At 48.5% G+C, this 20,705-nt stretch overlaps 1 protein-coding gene across 1 annotated transcript in view; it reads right to left on the bottom strand.

The window, feature by feature from the left end:
* CTNNBL1 (catenin beta like 1) overlaps positions 1–13,206 on the bottom strand; it is a 185,939-nt gene extending 172,733 nt beyond the window's left edge. The window contains exon 1 of the mRNA XM_004612494.3: positions 13,054–13,206. Coding sequence (XP_004612551.1) covers positions 13,054–13,083 — 30 coding nt within the window. The 5' untranslated portion in view covers positions 13,084–13,206. The remainder of the gene's footprint in view (positions 1–13,053) is intronic.
* Between the last annotated feature and the right edge of the window lie 7,499 nt (positions 13,207–20,705).

The raw sequence follows: 20,705 nt of genomic DNA, 5'->3' as shown, positions 1-20,705 counted from the left end.
CAGGGAGGGTGTTTGCCTTGCACACAGCTGACCCAGGACCGATCCATGGCACCTCCTAGAGCCCCCCGCCCCCGAGCCTGCCAGGAGTGATCCCTAAATGCAGAGCCAGGAGTAAGCCCAAAGCACAGCCGGATATGGCCTGAAAACAAGGGGGGAAATTTTTTTAATTAAAAAATAAAATGCAAGAAATCTACAATGGGGGACTGGAGCAATAGTACAGCGGGTAGGGCGTTTGCCTACCCGACTGACCCGGGTTCGATTCCCAGCACCCCATGTGGTCCTCTGAGCACCGTCAGGGGTGATTCCTGAGTGCAGGGCCAGGAGTAACCCCTTTGTGTTACCCATAAAGCAGGTGTGGCCCATAAAAAAAAATCTACAATGGGAAAGGTGGGGGGGGTAAGTGAAGGACAGAAGGAAGGAAGGAAGGAAGGAAGGAAGGAAGGAAGGAAGGAAGGAAGGAAGGAAGGAAGGAAGGAAGGAAGGAAGGAAGGAAGGAAGGAAGGGAAGGAGGGAAGGAAAGGGGAAGGAAGGGGGAAGGAAGGAAGGGAGGAAGGAAGGAAGGAAGGGAGGAAGGAAGGAAGGAAGGAAGGGAGGGAGGGAGGAAGGAAGGAAGGAAGGAAGGAAGGAAGGAAGGAAGGAAGGAAGGAAGGAAGGAAGGAAGGAAGGAAGGAAGGGAGGGAGGAAGGGAGGGAGGGAGGGAGGAAGGAAGGAAGGGGGAAGGAAGGAAGGAAGGGGGAAGGAAGGAAGGGAGGAAGGAAGGAAGGGGGAAGGAAGGAAGGAAGGAAGGAAGGAAGGAAGGAAGGAAGGAAGGAAGGAAGGAAGGAAGGAAGGGAGGGAGGGAGGGAGGGAGGGAGGGAGGGAGGGAGGGAGGGAGGGAGGGAAGGAAGGAAGGGAGAGAGGGAGGGAGGGAGGGAGGGAGGGAGGGAGGGAAGGAAGGAAGGGAGAGAGGGAGGGAGGGAGGGAAGGGAGGGAGGGAGGGAGGAAGGAAGGAAGGAAGGAAGGGAGGGAGGGAGGGAAGGAAGGAAGGAAGGGAGAGAGGGAGGGAGGGAGGGAAGGGAGGGAGGGAGGGAGGAAGGAAGGAAGGAAGGGAGGGAGGGAGGGAGGGAGGGAGGGAGGGAAGGAAGGAAGGAAGGGAGAGAGGGAGGGAGGGAGGGAGGAAGGAAGGAAGGGAGAGAGGGAGGGAGGGAGGGAAGGGAGGGAGGGAGGGAGGAAGGAAGGAAGGAAGGGAGGGAGGGAGGGAGGGAGGGAGGGAGGGAGGGAGGGAGGGAAGGAAGGAAGGAAGGGAGAGAGGGAGGGAGGGAGGGAGGGAGGAAGGAAGGAAGGAAGGGAGGGAGGGAGGGAGGGAGGGAGGGAGTGAGGGAGGGAAGGAAGGAAGGAAGGGAGAGAGGGAGGGAGGGAGGGAGGGAGGAAGGAAGGAAGGAAGGAAGGGAGGGAGGGAGGGAGGGAGGGAGGGAGGGAGGGAGGGAAGGAAGGAAGGAAGGAAGGAAGGAAGGAAGGAAGGAAGGAAGGAAGGAAGGAAGGAAGGAAGGAAGGAAGGAAGGAAGGGAGGAAGGAAGGAAGGGAGGGAGGGAAGGAAGGGGGAAGGAAGGAAAGAAGGAAGGAAGGAAGGAAGGAAGGAAGGAAGGAAGGAAGGAAGGAAGGAAGGAAGGAAGGAAGGAAGGAAGGAAGGAAGGAAGGAAGGAAGGAAGGCACTCTTCAAAAATGTCAAGAGCACAGAAGACAAGGCAACATGAGCATTACGAGCACCGTGGGATCCTGAAACAGAAAAGCAGACAACTGTGGGGGAAGTGGCAGCTGGAGCAGGCCCACGGTTTAGTCACTAGTGTCTGAATGTTATTTCCCTAGTCCCAGTTCCTGTTACTAGTGCTCTAAGGCCACATGTTAACCTTATGACTGGATGAGTTACATACAGAGACTCTCTTTACTATCTTTCGGAAATTTTCTGTAAGTTTAAAAATTAGTTCAAAAAACTTTTAATTAAGCGTGGGTTTTGTAACAAAAGCAGCACCACATGATACAGAAGGGAGACGGGGACAGGGGTGCGGTTCAGAGGAAGATACACTTAGTATGTGAGGCTCTGGGTTCGGTCCCCACCAGTCCCAGTGCAATGCTGGGAAACCACCATCACCACAAAAAACAATAATAATAAAAAAATAAGTATCTGATCTGAATCAAACTTTCCCGAGACCTAAAATGAAAGCAATTGAGATATACACCAGTAAGCAAGCACGTTATTGGAATGAAACTTCCCAAAGGCCAGAGACACAGTACGTGGGTTAAGTAAGGCAAGTGCTGACACATGCAGATCCCGGTTTGACTCCAAGACCCCATACGGTCCCAGAGCACCGCAACGAGTGACCCCCGGGCGCAGAGCCAGAAGTCAGCCCGGAGCACCGCCAGGTGTGGCTCCAAAACCAAAGCAAAGCTTCCCCAACGCAGAACCAACCTAGAGCACCTTGAAAGCAGTAGCGGTTCATTCGCTCCATCACCAAACTTCTACCTGTGAGGCATCAGCATGGGTGGGACATGCTGAGCACCAGGCTCCGCCTCTAAGTGTGCGACCTGGTGAACAAGAAGGAGCACAGATATAGCATGTCCCGTGGGAACGAGAGGAGTGTGGCATGGGGAAGAGACGGGGAGAGATGGCTGCAACGGAATGAGATCATCAACAACAACAATCACTCAGGGGTTGAACAGAAAACACCCAAGACAGGAATCTGCTATTTAGAGCCCATTGTCCCCCTATGAACAGAAGGTAACTCCAAAATACACGGAACTGCCTTGAAAAAGGGGAAAAAAAAAAAGATAAAGCCTGCTTTAGGATGCTATAAAATGACATCATGAGTAGGCCACTACTCCCCGGGTTATGGATAAGACAGGCATGTTCTGTCCATTAAAACGGGATGAGACTGGCGTGTTTCTTACATGTACCCACAAAAGCAGAACAGTGTGAATCAATTACTAACTATAGCTACCTGGGTTCGATTCCCGGCATCCCATATGGTCCCCTGAGCACCGCCGGGGTAATTCCTGAGTGCAGAGCCAGGAGTAAACCCTGAGCATCGCCAGGTGTAACCCAAAAAGCAAAAAATATATAAAAAAAATAAAAAACATTAAAACAACCTGAAAGTTATACAGCCACACAAAGTATGTCTGGCAACGTTATCATGAAACCAGAACACAAACAGTACACGGTTCCAGCTCTGCGAAACACAGTACAGTCTGTGGGAATGTAAAAACACTGGATTAGAATAGTCGTTTTCCTCCTCTCAAAAACCTTTTTTTTTTTTCATTTCAAAAGAAAGAAAGAAAAGGCTGGGGACAAGATTATAAAGCGCCCACCAGCTAGGAAAAGGCTCTATATCACGGATCGAGGAGTGGGTGTCTGCACGACTGCCCCAACCTCGGGTCCCTGACCCCAATCTACTTCCAGCGTCACAAAGCAAGTCATTCCCTCTGAGCCACACAGCACGAAAAGCGAATTCCTTATTGCCAGACTTGGGGAGTCAGAACTTCCCCCCCGAAGTCTGTGGAATGAGTATTAATGAGAATGCCCCGGAGTTCACACACGTGCCACGTGGTGGAAACTCCTCCACCGTGGAATTGCTGGGCACGCGGGCATAATGAGATGCTGAAGCCTGAAGGCATCATAAGGCACATTTCCATACCGGTTTCCTCTTCCCAGCCTTTCTCCACCACTTCCTGTCCACAGCATAATCCTCCTGCTTCCCCCAGTGAACAGCTAACAGGCGTCCAGGGCAGAAGGCACACGCAGGGGTGCGTGCTGCTTAACTCTGTTATAGGAAGAAACCGTCTTGGCAGAAAGTTGAAATCTTCCCACCAAGTTCCACACACCTCCCACCCACCCCCAACAGCACCCTTCCCCAGCAACACGAAATTTAGTTAAGCACCTAGAAAGTGTTTGATACTGGGGGCCAGAGCGATAGAACAGCAGTTAAGGAGTTTGCCTTGTACACAGTCAACCCAGGTTTGATCCCTGGGCATCCCATAGGGTCCCCTGAGCACTGCGAGGAGTAATTCCTGAATGCAGAGCCGGGAGGAATCCCTGAGCATCGCTAGGTGTGACCCAAAAAGACAGAAAGAAAATAGAAAATATTCGTTGGTATGGTGCCGCCAGCAGGTCAACCTGTATACACCTGTGGGGCGAGAGCATCAGCAGCCTGATGGTGCCTTCAGACTTCCTGGTACCAAACATTGCCCCGGTGCCTTTGGCTGGACCCAACAACTTGGGGCCAAGTTTTCCAATAATTTAAATGGCCAAAAGTTAGGTATGTGGGAGCCAGAACACAACAGCTATATCCAGCTCAGCTATACAAGCTCATTTATTTGCCTTATTTCAGAGACTCATAAGTAAATCTCAAAAGAGATTAAAAAGTCACAGTTAATCTCAGATCTGCGCATGGCTGAACAGACCGGGGCAAATCGGAGAGGAACTGGTTGGCCTGTGCCTGCCCAAGCAGAGCCCCCGGCAGCCACTTGCTTCCACAATCCAAAATCGCCACCATACCCCCAACCTGACTCCACTGTCTCAGGAAAAACCTCATCAAGATATAATCTGCTAAAAATTCAAGTCTGCAGGTTTTGTGACTGAAATCTCCAGGCTTTCTCGGGATTGGGGTGGGCTACCTCCCCTCACTTCCCAATACTCCTGGAAGCACTGGAAGCACTGGCAGTCACCCCTACGAACCAACTCTAGCACCACCCTGTAAGCTCTACTACCGGCCTTGCTTCAGAGACCCACAAATAAATCTCGAAAGAGATCCAAAATTGCAGCTAATCCTTAACCTGCGCATGGCTGAACAGACCAGGATAAATTGGGGGGGGGGGCACAAGGGGGGTTGGCCAAGGGCCCGCCCAAGCAGAGCCCCCCGGCAGCCATTTGCTTCCGCAATCCAACATTGCCACTATACCCCTGGCCTGACTCCACCGTCTCAGAATGGACCTCACTAAGATATAATCTGCTGAAAATTCGGGTATGCGGGTTTTGTGACTGAAATCTCCAGGGTTTCTCAGGGTCTGTATGGGCTACCTCCCCCTCACTTCCCTGTACTTCCAGAAGCCTCGGCAGTCACATCCACACCCCAAAGTGGTCACCCAACTGAAAAGCTACTCCAGCCTTACCATCCCGATAAAAATACCGAATGCCCTGAACAAACACCATGACCTCTTAGCACAAAAGGAAATAATGCACAAAAGAAAACGGAGAGAGAGAGCAAGAAGGAAAGTGCCCCACATAGAGGGAGGCTGGGGGTGGGGGCAGGGGTGTTGGGGATGGTGGGAGGGAAACAGGGGATATTGGTGGTGGGAAATATATACTGGTGGAGGGTTGGGTGCCAGATCATTGTACAATTGAAGCCCAACTATAAACAGCTTTGTAATGGTCCATCTCACAAATATTCAATTAAAAATTTTTTAATTAAAAAAAAAAAGTGTTCAATACTCCTTAAAAAGGATTCCAAGACATTATCTACTTTCATTACTTACCTGACTTAGTCTCTGAATGTGAGGAAAGAACCAAAAGCCATACAGCCCGGCACTTCAGTTGACACAATTTAAAAAAAAAAAAGGCGCAAAAATAAATAAATAAATAAAAAATGCCACTCAGTGAGGGCAAGTGACTAGTCCTGAGTCACCCACGTAAGTCATGATAAAAGGAGGATTAAAACTCAAATCTTCCGGATCTCCAGCCCCCAGTCTTTCTACTACACCAAGCTTTTTGATCCCGGAGCTCACAGAAGCTCTTGGCCTACATAATTAATAGCACAGAGTTTTAAAGCTCGGAGGGCTCCGAGCAGACTTATTTAATCCCCTCATTAGGCATGTGAGGAAACTGAGGCCCAGAAAGATTATGTGCTTTGCTCTCAATATCTTGGATGGCAAGTTGGGGGGGGGGGGGCGGGGAGTGAATTTAACAAGCTCAGAAAAAAAATGGCAAATGGAAGGCTGCGAGAAGGAAGGAGGGAAGGAGTCTTCGATGGGGGAAATTATTAAAGGAGGGCAGAGGCCAGGGAGTGGCAAAGCAGCATTCCTGACCAGCAACTTCTGCCTTGCCTGGGACCCCATTAGAAATGTACTTTTTGGGGCTGGAGCAATAGCACAGCGGGTAGGGCGTTTGCCTTGCATGTGGCTGACCCGGGTTCGATTCCCAGCATCCCATATGGTCCCCTGAGCACCGCCAGGGGTGATTCCTGAGTGCAGAGCCAGGAGTAACCCTTGTGCATTGCCGGGTGTGACCCAAAAAGCCAAAAAAAAAGAAATGCACTTTTTAAGGACTCACGGGAGACTTACTGAGCCAAACTCTGGGCATGGGAAAGTCCAAATCAAACTGAATGCATTCCTGTGCGACCCTGGAGGCGGCCAGAGCCAGCCAGGCTGAGCCTACTCTGCGAAGGATGACACCCAACACCCAACGCAGCCGCTAAAGGCCCTGGGCTCTTCTCACGTGTCCTGTACTTGCGTTTCATGATCTGCAGGGCCGGGGACATGGCTCAGTAATAAAACACATGCCTTGCATGTAGGAGAACTGGGCTTAATCCCTGGCATGAGAAAATAAAAGGTGGGGGGTGGGGGGAGGGGCGGGGCATGTAGCTGGGGGGAGACCCCCTGCCTTGCCTGTGTGAGAGCTGGCTCTGATCCCAAGACCACACGTTTCCCCCTGAGCACTGCAAGGTGCCCTTACCCCCCCCCCCCAGCAGCACCAAAGTTGCACCCCATCACCCAGGCACTGAGCCATCAAGCCCACACAGCCTCCTGGAGCTGAGGGGTCCCCCGACCACCAGGTGGGGGGTGGGGAAATCAGAAAACCAAATATTGGTATTCAGCGGGTTCCGGGGCTGGTTCTGTTCTTTCCCGGCTGTTTGGTCTCAATCAGTATCTGCTCTCTCGAGCCCGGGTTCCATTTCCATCAGGACGGCCTGGCAGGGTTCACTGAGAAGTACAGGAAGTGATCTGCAAGGACCTCAGTCCAGTGCCCGGCCCAACAGACGAGCAGCAGAGCCCAATGGTGAGGAGTTCCTCCATCTAGGGGCCAGAGGGCAGCACAGCGGGTAGGACACTTGCTTGCACGCAGCTCACCCGGGTTCCATCCCAGCATTCCGTATGGTCCCAGAGCACTGCCAGGAGTGATTCCTGAGTGCAGAGCCAGGAGGAGCCCCTGGGCATCAGCATGTGAGTCCCAAAAACAAAACAAAACAAAACAAAAAGTTCCTTCAGATCAAGGGGCCAGAGCCATAGGACAGTGCCTGCCTGGCAACTGCTGACCCGGGTTCAAGCCTGAGCACCACATCTGGTCCGTGAGCTCTGCCAGGAGGGACCCCTTAGCACAGAATCAGGAGGAGGGCCTGAGCACCACTGGGTATGACAAAAAATAAAAATAAAAAAGTTCCACTCAAGGGTGAACACCGTTCGGTATTCAGTGCCCTCACCGACGTGGGTCACCCTTCTGCGCCGGGACGTTAAAAGGGTTCAGGGAAAAGATGCAGGTAAGACACGCACCTTCCCTACCTATAAAATGTTTCGATCTTCAAAGAGCTTTTGTTCCCACTGACTTGGGTGATCCCTATGACACAGAAGCACCGGGCCTTTGATTCCGACTAGACATCTCCTCGCACAGAGGAAGTGGACACTGGTCTCACAGAGGGGAAACTGTGACTGGCACGTGCGGGGAGTGGAGAGAGCTGGAGATGAGAGACCCAGCCGCTGCTTCCCGCTCTGCTCCGACCGGGGCTCCCCGCCCCAGGGAAGGCTTCTGCCCAGCGTGGGCCTCACTTCTCTATAAGCCAGTGAGTTGGAGGAGGTTACCCTGCACATCTCCCATAACAAAACTCCAGCTCCTTATCCTGCCCGGGGGAGGCCAGTGCAGCGTCTCATTTGCCCACATCCCCACCTTCATCACGACTGTTCCCTGCTCACTCACCGAGTCCCACGGTTCAACCTCTTTCCAGTCTCCCAACAGAACGCCCCTACTTCCACCTCTGGGCGCACAGCTGTGCTCTTCCAAACAGGGCTCCTCTGCGACTCCTCAGGTCCTTCCACCTCCACTACTTGAAAGGCACCAATGAGCCACACACATTAACTGTTTTGTTTTGTTTGGGGGCCACACCTGGCTGTGCTCTGGGGTTACTCCTGGCGCTGCGCTCAGGGATCACTTCTGTTGGGGTCCAAGGGGCCAAGGTGCCGGGGTTGGCCATAAGAAAGGCAAGTGCCCTACTCGCTGTACTATCTCCCCCCATCCCCACCTGCCCCTTCACACACACACACACACACACACACACACACACACACACACACACACACACACAGTAGCACTGCACTGTAGCACTGTTGTCCTGTTGTTCATGGATCTGCTCGAGCGGGCACCAGTAATGTCTCCACTGTGAGATTTGTTGTTACTGTTTTTGGTATATCGAATACGCCACGAGTAGCTTGCCGGTCTCTGCCGTGCAGGTAGGATACTCTCGGTAGCTTGCCAGGCTCTCTGAGAGGGACGGAGGAATTGAACCCAGGTTGGCCATGTGCAAGGCAAATGCCCTACCTGCTGTGCTATTGCTCCAGTCCAACACACACACACACACACACACACACACACAACTTTAAATGCTCTTGCAGTTGCCTTGAAAAAACTTATAAGAAAATGGGAGTTGAAGGGGCTAGAGTGATGGTATAGTGGGTAGATTGTTTGACTTGCATACAGCCAACCCGGGCTCTATCCCCGGCATCCTATATGGTCCCCTGAGTCCCGCCAGGAGTAATTCCTGTGTGCAGAGCCAGGAGTAACCCCTGAGCATTGCCAGGTGTGACCCAAAAAGCCAAAAAGAAAAACAAAAGAAAATGGGGTTGGACAGAGAGTCAAGTTTGACAGCCTGTAAAGCTGCATGCAATTAGCACGGGTTTAGACCCCACAGGATTGTCCACAGACAATTCCCTCCCTCCCCCCTCCAATAACTATCTCGCTGCCCCTTGGTTTAAAATTCTAATGGAGGTTGGAGAAGGAGAGGGTGTTGGAGCGATAGTACAGCGGGTATGGCATTTGCCTTGCACACAGCCAACCGGGGTTTGATTCCCGACACCCCGTACGGTTGCCCAAGTCCCACCAGAAGTGATCCCTGAACACAGAGACAGGAGTAAGCCCTGAGCACCAGCGAGTATGGCCCAAAAGGGGAAAGGAAAAAATAAATAAATAAAACAGTGAAGGGATGGATAAACGTTGCATATATGAGACCCTGAATTTGATTCCTAGCATCAAAAGAAAAAAAAATGTTTAAAAATAAAATGAAGTCAGGGCCCGAGATCACGGCTGACCCGGGTTTGATCCCCTGCACCCCAGCTGGCACCCAAATCATTGCCAGAAGTGATCCCTGAGCACAGAGCCAGCAATAACCCGAGCACCACCAGGAGTAGCCCAAAACCCAAAAATAAATAAATAAAATGAGGTGATGGGCACACTTTCCCGTAAGGAAACCTTTTTTAGATCATTTTTAGTGGATTATTCATAACAGTATAAAATTATTTAGAATCTGCTTTAGGGAAAGGCTTGGGTGGGGGTGGGGGGTGGAAATTTGAAATAATGGTAGTAGGAAGGTGTAATGGTCATGGGATTGACCAAAGCCAGGAGTAACCCCTGTGCATCGCCAGGTGTGACCCAAAAAGAAAAAAAAAACCAATCATGAATAACATGTAATTTCACAGTGACTAACGAAGAAATAAATAAAAATGTATTTTAAATTAAAAAAAAAAAAAGGGCTGATTGGAGAGCCCAGCAGGTAAGGCGCTTGCCTTGCATGCAGCCAACCCCAGCTTGGTCCCCAGCACCATAAACGGTCCTTCAAGCTCCTCCAGGAGTGACCCCTAAGCACAAAGACACGAGTAAACCCCGAGCACCACCAGAGGTGGCCCCAAACCAATAATAGACACCGATTTTGACGGCATTTCCTTTAATGCTCAGTCTCAACATTTTAGTATGCACACACTATAAAAACTATTCATGTATCTCAAATATTTTTCACTTTTATAACTTTTACCTTCTCTTAAATCTCGGAACTCCAGGGCCAGAGAGACATACAGAGGTTAAGGCACTTGCCTTGCATCCTGGCACCACTCAGGGTCCCGGGGCAGCAGGGGGCCTACAGCACACCCTCAGAAGTAGCCCAAGTGCTACCAGCTATGGTCTCAAGCCAAAAATAAAAAATCCCTGGAACTTCAGTGCGTATTTTCTATAAGTAGACCTCAGTTCAAACAATACACATTTCAAGTCTTCAGCAGTCACCTGTGGCCAGCACCACACCAAAAAGCACGGCCTGTAATAGACCCTGGGCCCTTCAAAGCACTCACCACCATCTGACTTTCCTCCTGTCTACTCCCTGTCACACTAAACGGTAAGGTTCACCGAGAACCTCGTCTGTTCTGTTCTGTGTTATATGCTCAGTGGATGTGGGTGTTTTGTACAGTAGGTGTTCAGTCAGATGTTTATGGACCAAGTGAGTGAACCTGGACTTCCACCTTTAATATTCTGCTAGTTAACAGGCTAGCCATTCTATAATTCCCAAAGCACAGTCACTCACCCAACAACTTTCTTATTTCTCTTCTTCCTTTACATTCAATTACTGTCTTGAGAGGTGAAATCTTGGAGGGGCGGAGTGATAGCTTAGCAGGGAGGGCACTTGCCTTGCAGGCAGCAGGTCCGAGTTCGAACCCTGGCATCCCATATGGTTTCCCCATGCACTGCCAGGAGTAATTAGCACCTGAGCATCACCAAGAGTGGCCCAAAAAATTAACACCTGAGCATCACCAAGTATGGCCCAAAAAATTAACACCTGAGCATCACCAAGTGTGGCCCAAAAAATTAACACCTGAGCATCACCAAGTGTGGCCCAAAAATTGTGTTGGGAGATGGAGGGAGAGGGGAGGGGAGGACAGGAAGGGGACGATAGACAAAATCTGGGTCAGAGAGATAAGGTGGGGGTTAAGGCACTTGTCATGCAGTGGACAGCCCCGAATTTGATTCCCAGCATTGCATATGGTCCCAAGGAATGATTCCTGAGCACAGAGCCAGAAGTAATCCATGAGCACCACCAGCTGTAGCCACTAACCCCATCCACCAATAATCCCAGGGTTACAAATTGCATTGCTCCCATTGCTCTCCTGCAACTCAGCAGCCGTATACCCATAAGCCACCCCTGGCTGGCACCAGATAATCTCGTCATCAGCCACCATCCAGATCACATGTCCTTCTCTCCCGGAAGGGAGTATAACATGACGCTCACCATAACCATGCCGCCGGACCCCGCTCCAGGCTGTTTCAGTGTTTGTTTCAGTGTATAAGTCTATTACTTCCTTGTAACACTGTACCACTGTCATCCCGTTGTTCATCATTTGCTCGAGCGGGCACCAGTGACGTCTCCATTGTGAGACTTGTTACTGTTTTTGGCATCTCAAATACACCATGGGTAGCTTGCCAGGCTCAGCTGTGCGAGCGAGATACTCTCGGTAGCTTGCCGGGCGCTCCAAGAGGGACGGAGGAATCGAACCCAGGTCGGAGGAATTGAAGCTGGGTTGGCCGAGTGCAAGGCAAACGCCCTATCTGCTGTGCTATCGCTCCAGTCCAACACTACTGTAGTCATGTTATCTACGCCCCGATAGAAACTTCAAATTAAAAAATAAGAAAAGTTGGTGCTAGAGTGATAATACAATGGGTAGGGCCTTGCACATGGCGGACCAGGATTTGATCCCTGGCATCCCATGTGGTCCCCCGAGCACCATGAGAAATGATCCCTGAGTACACAGTCAGGAGTAACCCCTGAGTATTGCCGATGCGGCCCAAAATCAAAACAAACAAAAAAGTTATCAGTGGGCAGGTGAGATGACTCCCAGGTTAGGCAGCACTGTATGCGAGAGCCCCAGAATCCATCCTGGGCACTGCATGGTGCCTGAGCACTGCAGAGCGAGACCTTGGAGCACTCAGCCAGAAGTCCTCTGCATCGGTGGGTATGGTCCAGCCCATAAATTGTTAGAGAAGAAAAAGTTTTAATATTTCATTTCACGTGTTATTCATAATGCAATCATTTAAACCATGCAAATGATAGGCTCAACATGAAAACTACATTTTCATTCTGAGTCTTCAAAATCCAGAACACATGGGTTTCAAGAAGCAGATGTTTGTTTGTTTGTTTGTTTGTTTGTTTGTTTGTTTGTTTTGGGGGGGTTAGGGGGGGACGGCATCTAGTGATGTCCGGGGATTACTCCTGACTCTGAACTCAGGAATTACTCCTGGCAGTACCTGGAGGGGACCATATAGTATGTCCACGATGGAACTTTCGTTCCCGGAGTAAGGCAAGCGCCCTACCAGTTGTATTATAGTTTTTACAGCAATTCTCCATTCAGATTGGTCCGGGGGCCAGTGTCCCACAGCTCTAGGTGCTGGGTGTGCCCTCCTGGGTCAGCGAGGCTCTAGGACAAGGAGACGCTGAGGAAATCAAGAGAACATGTGGGGTGGGACCCAGGTCACCTAAACTCGAATCCTGAGCTCCTACTCCAGCTCTCGCTGCAAACACCGCCCGCCAGCAGCGGTTTCATCCCACCTCAAACAAAAATCCAGAGGTCGGCCGTGCAGAATCTGGGGCTCAGACACAAGAAAGACGAGTGTCCCTGGACCCCCGCCCCACCACCACCACCGTGACCACCGGCAGCAGCACCACAGTCACCACCCAGGGCGGAGGGCGAGCCTGGTAAAGGGAAGACAGGCTGGTGCCGGGGCCTCCCGCGCTGCTGGGAGCCCTCGGGCCGCGGCGCGGGGCCAGGTGGGCCCAGGAGGCCGAGCACGGAAGCGAAGGCCCCGAGAAGGAATGAATGCAAAAGGCCCGGGGGAGTCCCAGGGCAGAGACGTGCGACGCGGGGCTGGATGCCCGGTGGCAGGAGAGCTCGGGAGCCGCGGGCCTGGAAGTGCAGGGCAGGGAAGGAGGTGAGAGGAAGGGGCTCTGGCCCTGCAAGCCCTCCGCTGGGAAAGCGACGGCCCCGGCTCCCTCAAGACCCTCCTACCTGGTAGCTCAGAAGTTCGCCCACGTCCATGGTTCCAAGGCCCGTCTGACACCGGCAACTCTAGTTCCCTCCACTCACGCTCTCACCCGGGGGCCCTCCAGCAGCCGCTCCAGCCACACTGCCGTAAAGCGCCCGGAGCGGGGGCTCCCGAGCCAATGAGGTGTAAGTGCGCTCGCGGCGCAATCCGCCACACTGCAGTAAAAAGCGCCGCTGCCGTAAAGCGCACCGCTTTTATGACAGTTTTTTCCGCCCGGTGCCCTTAGGGGGCGGGGAAAAGGGCGGAGCCTTGGAGGAGGCGGTGCCCTGAGAGGGTCGGTGCGGGACCTAGAGCTTTCCACGTGCTCTCGGGTGCTGCCTTTGAGCTCGGCGGGATACACGTCTTCATCATACCCAGTTTTTGCAGATCTGGAAACGGAGGCGGGAAACCTTAGAACTACACTGTCCAGTACTGTATCGATTAACTACGTGTAGTTACTGAAGCGGGAAATACGATTGATGCAAATTGAAATACGCAGAATTTAGATCTGGATATCCAAGCTGGATACACACTGGATATCCAAGCTGTTCACTGATTACGTGTCAAAATATTATGCATATAATGGGAATATATTAATATATTATATAAAGACATCCCTCATGAACAGAATGGGCTTGTTAATAAAAGAGGCAGGAGAGACTTCTCCCAATCACACCGTAAGACAATACCACCTTCGAACCACAAAGTTCGAACCACAAAGCAGCCCAATATACATAAAAATATATAATATATAAAATTAGAAATTGAGCTCCCATTTGACCCAGCAATACCACTACTGGGAATATACCCCGGAGAAGCAAAACAGTATAGTTGAAATGACATCTGCACTTACATGTTCATCACAGCACTGTTTACAATAGCCAGAATCTGGAAAAAACCCGAGTGCCTGAGAATAGATGACTGGTTAAAGAAACTCTGGTACATCTATATAATGAAATACTATGCAGCTGTTAGAAAAAAATGAAGTCATGAACTTTGCATATAAGTGGATCAACACGGAAGGTATCATGCTAAGTGAAATAAGTCAGAAAGAGAGGGACAGACATAGAAAGATTGCACTCATCTGTGGAATACAAAATAGCAGAGGAGGAGACTAATATCCAAGAATAGTAGAAATAAGTAGCAGGAGGTTGGCTCCATGGCTTGGAAGCTGGTCTCACATGCTGGGGGAAAAGGCAGCTCAGATAGAGAAGGGAACACCAAGTAAAATGTGGTTGGAGATCAGGCGCAGGAAGGGAGATGCGTGCTGAAAGTAGACTAGAGACTGAACACAATGGCCACTCAATACCCCTATTGCAAACCACAACACCCAATTGGAGAGAGAGAGATCAAAAGGGAATACCCTGCCACAGAGGCAGGGTGGGGTGGGGGGGGAGATGGGATTGGAGGGTGGAGGGATACTGGGTTTATTGGTGGTGGAGAATGGGCACTGGTGGAGGGATGTGTTTGAGAACATTGTGTGAGGGAAAAACAAGCACAAAAATGTGTAAATCTGTATCTGTACCCTCATGGTGACTCAGTAATTAAAAAATAAAAATAATAATAATATATCATAATATATTAACCATATATGATATAGTCTATCATATAATATATTAACTATATATTAATATATAATTTCACAATTTTTATTTTTATTTTTATTTTTTTTAATTGTTGGGGCCACTTCTGGAGGTGCTCCTAGACCTATCAAAGCCACACTCCATCAGCAGTGTTGGGGGATGAGGAGGGCCGAAGTGCTGGGGATTTAGGACCTACCACTTGAACCATACCCCCAAGGCCTTTCTCCTTTCTTTTGACTTTTTGTATGTGGATCTGTAGAAATTCTGCATTACACAGATATCTGTCCTTCACAGCCCCTGCTGTGTGTCCATCAGACAGTGCTGGCTCTGGAAGCTATTTCCCAAGGGTATAAATATTACCAACTGCAAAACTGTGAATGATTTTATTTTCCTTTATGGACTTCCTTTGTCAATGAAAGGCGCTGTGGGGGTTGGATAATGTCGATTCAACTGTTCAGTATGGAGGTTTCTGTAGGAGAAAGTTGCTTGTCTGCAGAAGAGAATCGTTCAAAGAGCGCATCTGAGCCCCCTAGGGTTCCAGTAAGGCTCCATCTTCAACGTGTGGCCAGCCTCCTCCTTGGCCCCAGAACTATTAGTGCCCCATCCTCCACTCCATGACATTTATCTTGATCTATTCAGGCTGCTGTAACAATACTAGACACAGTGGGCTTATAAACAATGGACATTTATTCGTTTGTAAATGTCTGCACCATTCTGCAGACTGGGACATCTGTGCTTAGGACACAGGCAGGCCTATTCTCTGACTCAGAGGTGGTAATTGGGAGAAATCGCTCCTGCCTCTTCTGTAAAAGTGTCCATTCTGTTCATGAAGGATGTCCTCATGACTTAACCCAAAGCACCTCTTCCGATGACTGACTCTTCTGGGGTTAGGATTTCAATATAATTTTAGAGGAGTGTGGACACAAATACTCAAACAGTAATAATATCCCATCCCCCATCCCATCTCAACTCTCTCCAATTACACAGGAATGGCTTTTATTCTTCAAAATGCTAAATTCTCTTTTCCCTGACTTCTAATCCCACATCACATTCAATTCTTTCTCATCATTGAGTCTCAAATGTCATTTTTTTAGTCTTTCTCAACTCACCATCATCCTACTAAACCATCCTTCTTCATTTTCATTTAGGAATTCTTCAGACCCTAATAATTAAAATCTTAGAATTCCTAAAGTGCACAATTCGCAAAAGCGGCCGTGCGACATTATATTATATCCATAACAAGTAATACAAAACACATTGTCTAGCAGTTGTATTTTCCGCAGGTATGAGGAGAGGTAGGACTGATCTTGAAATATCGAAGGTAACTAAAGTAGAGAAAGAATACCTTGCAAATTGTCTGCCACACAAGTAGGGGGAGATATGGAAAATGGGGAGGAGGGGGGAATACTGGGGATTTTGGTGGTGGAAAATGTGCACTGGTGAAGGGATGGGTGTTGGATGACCGGATGGTCGAAGTTCAAAAAAAGCGTTTAGGGGTTGGAGCGATAGTACAGGGGGGAGGGTGTTTGCCTTGCATGCGGCCAACCCAGGTTCGATCCCCAGCATCCCATATGGTCCCCCAAGCACCACCGGGAGTAATTCCTGAGTGCAAAGCCAGGAATAACCCATGAACATCGCTGGGTGTGACCTGAAAAGCCAAAAAAAAAAAATTTACTGAATGCTTATTCAATGCCAGACACCATTCTAGAATCTAAGAATACAAGAAAAAAATTGTTCCTGCCTCTGTCTTTTTGGAACTTCCTTTCTTGTTTGATGGGGCAGGGTGGGGACCTCATGAAGAAATCATTGTAATGAGACTTGTTTACAGGTGCAAAAACACAGACAAGGGCTGGAGCAATAGCACAATGGGTAAGGCTGTGCTACCGCATGCCTTGCACGCGGCCGACCCAGGTTCGATTCCCAGCATCCCATATGGTCCCCTGAGCACCTCCAGGAGCAATTCCTGAGTGCAGAGCCAGGAGTAACCCCTGTGCATCGCTGGGTGTGACCCAAAAAAAAAAAAAAACCACAGACAAGAACTTCTCTTCATATGTTGACATCCCTCATCCAAAGAATGGAGATTCAACTGAATTTGGCTCTCGAGATTATGAGGAGCTAACAGGAGATGCTGCATGCACACACACACACACACACACACACACACACACACGCATGCATGCATGCATGCATGCAGAGTCAATAATGCAAACTCAATGTCTGATGTTAATACTGAGCCAAGTGGGATTGATTTGGAAAGTGGGGAGCCTAAATGAGACCATTGCTTAAACCGTTGTCCTTTGCAGGCATTCCGTTTTGTCTGTGTATTTTAAGACACCGAAAGCAAAACCTGGTGAGAATCTGGTGGAGTGAGCATCTGGAATGAGGATAAGTTGTTCTGCCCGGGAAGGTTCCCAGAGCGCACTGGGTTTTAATGGAGAAGAAGAGTTTGTCATTTTCAGTGTCAGTATTGCAAACCACAATGCCCAAAAGGAGAAAGAGAGAGACAGAGACAGAGAGAGGGACAGAGACAGAGATAGAGACAGAGACAAAAGAAAAGCTCCTGCCATAGAGACAGGCTGGGGTTGGGGGGCGGGGGTGATGGGAGGGAACCTGCGGACACTGGTGCTGGGAAATGTACACTGGTGGAGGGATGGGAAAGGTACACTGTACGACAGAAACCTAATCATGAGCAGCTTTGTAAGGGTCCACCTCACAGTGATTCAATAAAAAAGTAAAATAAATAAATAAAAATTTAAAATAACAAAGAAGGTGCTGGAGCGATAGAACAGTGGGTAGGGTGTTTGCCTTGCGTGCAGTTGACCCGGGTTCGATTCCCAGCATTCCATGTGGTCCCCCGAGCACCGCCGGGAGTGATTCCTGAATGCATGAACCAGGAGTAACCCCTGTGCATTGCCAGGTATGACCCAAAAAGAAAAAAAAAAAGAATAGTTTGTCATGAGGACCTGGAGGAGGCTTCAGGCTCAGGCAGAGAACAACCTAGAAGTGAGACTCTCAATATAGCTGTGGGGTGTGGAGGGAATGGTGGGAAGCCATGCAGGAGACTGGCGAGGGAAGATCAGGGATATAGTTGCCAGATTAAGTAAATAAAACTATCTGAAACACTTAAATCTGAATGTCAGATAAACATAAACATTTTTAACCGTAGTCCAGGTGGTATTTCATGACATACTCTAAACTTCTTGCTGCTTATCTGAAAGAGACATTGAACTGTGCGTTTTGTATTTTATCAGGCAGTTCTGATCACAGAGGCTCTTAAATGCCATGTTAAGTTATTTATGTTTTCCTCTAGTTTTGGAAATTTCTGGAGAATAAGACTTGGGAACACACCTTCGGGCCTCCGCTCCATGTCAACGCATCACAGACCCTGTCCCAGCTGTGAAACACAAGGAGAGGCCTCGTTCTCACTCAAGCATTCCCTACCATTGTCTTCAGAACACTGTGATTTTTGTTTGTGTTTATTTGCCTTTTACTCATTTTTGGATCTGTTTTCCCTACCATATTCAAAGCTCAAAAACATAGTGATTGCTAAATTATTGGCCATAATAACCTTAGAACTGAACACAACACTTAGAACTTCGTAGACACTAAGTAGTTGACAATTTAATAAATGGACCAATCAATCAACCAACTAATTGCTTGGTGAAGTTCAGCTTGGTCCAACGCCCCTCCCAAAAGAAAATAGCTGCGACCTACTTAATTTTTTCAACTTCAAGCTTAAAATTCATTGTTTCCAAAAATAGGTGGTATCACCCCTCCAGGGGGGGTGTAGGAATGATCAGGGGACAGCCGTCACCCCATGGTGATGCAGGCACAATTGGGCATGCTCTATATTTGCTCACCTAAAGAAGGTAGGTTTCCGGGGGGCACTGAGTGATTTTTTTTTTTTGAAAACAAGTGGTGGGCCAACTAAGTTAGGACCTGATGCTTCAAGATGGAATCGAGTCTCTTCTTCTCACCATCACTGTCCCAATAGCGTATCTTCTGGGATGAATAATAATTCTCTTGAGGAAATATTCATTCTAAAAACCACCTAACTCTGCACCCATCCCTGCTCTCGAGCTCCTGTTCTGTCATCTTGTACTGACTGGAAGCAGATGACGCCATCGAAGGATTCCTGACACTCAGTGCAGGCCCTGAGTGAGGGGGGAGGTTACAAGGTGAGCCATAGACAGGGGGAGCATGTGTTCTGGGGAGCGGATGCAAATTCTGGACTTCACGAGGAACCTTTATTCCCTCCGCCTCTTATTAACAAAACCTAGGTACCTAGATCCTCCCTACTCTTTTTTTTTATCCTCCCTACTCTTAATGTTTTTATTTTTTCCAAAATTTTATTGTATTAAAAAACCATGAATTATAAAGTTATTCATGTTTGAGTTTTTTGACATACAATGTCCCATCACCAATCCTGCCACCAGTGTCAACTCCCCTCCACCAGTGCTCCCAGATTCTCTCTCCTACCCACCCACCCTCACCCCAGCCTCAGCCTGCCATCTCGACAGGCACCTTTTAAATTTGACAGTCACCTAATAAACATTTTTTAATTAAAGTTTGGGTCTCGTGATTTCAATTGTGTTGGCTCCATGCTTTGACTATTTAGTTCTATCATTTCCTAATACCACCAATCTACCTGGGTCCTATTGACCTGGCCCTATTGCTTCTTCTCTGTCTCTTCTCCCCTTCCTCTTCATTCTATTTCTTTCCTTCTCCTCCCCATGCTCTGGGGTCAAGGGTGATCTAAGCATCCCCCTTTAAACCATTGCATTTCCTCATCCAGTTACTCTAAAAGCCACATTGTTAGTGGTATCTAGAGTGATGTCATCCTGTTTGTCCTTCATTTGTCTTACATTACCTAACATATCTTCCAGTTCCATCTGTGTTGCAGCAAATTTTATGATATCATCATTCCTTACAGCTACGTAATATTCCATTGTGTATATACACTACATCTTCATGATCCACTGATCTGTTGTTGGACATCTAGGTTGATTCCAAATATTAGCTATTGTGCTGAGTGCTGCATTGAATAGTGGTGCACAGACATTCTATTGAATGAATGTTTTTCTGTCCTGGTCCTAGATACCCAAAAGTGGAAATGCTGGCTCATAGGGTTCTACTCTAATATTTTAATTTTTTTATTTTTTATTTTTTGGGTTTTTTTTGTTGTTTTTGGATCACACCCAGTGATGCACAGGGGTCACTCCTGGCCGGTCTAATATTTTTAACTACTTATAAAATGTAGCATTTCGTTACTTAGCCATTGTGGTAAGTGCTAATAATCCAACCCGAATCTTTCTGAATACATATTTCACAGTCAGAATCTGGGTACAGTTAACTTTTCAAACAGCACTGTGTCACTGTTTTGATCCTGCCACCAGTGATTATTGTACGTGAAAGAGTAATTATGCCTCCCAGTGGGTACTGGTCTTGATTAGACATAAGGAGAATGTATATTCTTTGCTACACTGAGAACAAACTAAAAAACTTGAGTTATAGGTCTGCAATGATAAAGTTATTTCAAGTGTTTTGTTGATGGTAATGGTGGTAGTTTTGGTTGTTGTTTTGGCTTGGGGAGCCACACCCTATTGTGTTCAGGGCCTACTCCCAACTCTATGCTCAGGAATCACTTCTGGGGAACTGTACATGATGCTGGGGATCAAACCAGTGTTAGCCTTGAGCAAGGCAAGCAACTTAACCTCTATGCCATTATTCTGGTCGCAGGTTTTTTTAGGTGTAATATTAATATGGAATTATTTGACTAAGAGGCTTGGTATGGTACAGCTGTATACTGGATATATGTATGAATGATAGGATGACTGAAATTTGCTTCAAAAATTACTTTGTGGTGGGGTAGGTGTAGAGAGAAGTAAAGAGAGGAGGGTCATTGGTGAGTTGGCAAGTGGATAATTGTTGAGGTTGTTTGACAGATAGATTAGAATCATTTTATTGTCCTGGATACCAGATAGCAACAGCAGTTCCAGGCACAGCAACCTCAAAAAGAATTAGAAAAAAAATTGTTATTTCTTGGGGCTGGA

This window comes from Sorex araneus, chromosome 5 (genome assembly GCF_027595985.1).
Source record: "Sorex araneus isolate mSorAra2 chromosome 5, mSorAra2.pri, whole genome shotgun sequence".
NCBI lineage: Eukaryota > Metazoa > Chordata > Mammalia > Eulipotyphla > Soricidae > Sorex > Sorex araneus.
The sequence above is the reverse complement of the archived record's forward strand: the minus strand, read 5'-3'. Positions and strand labels throughout refer to the sequence as shown.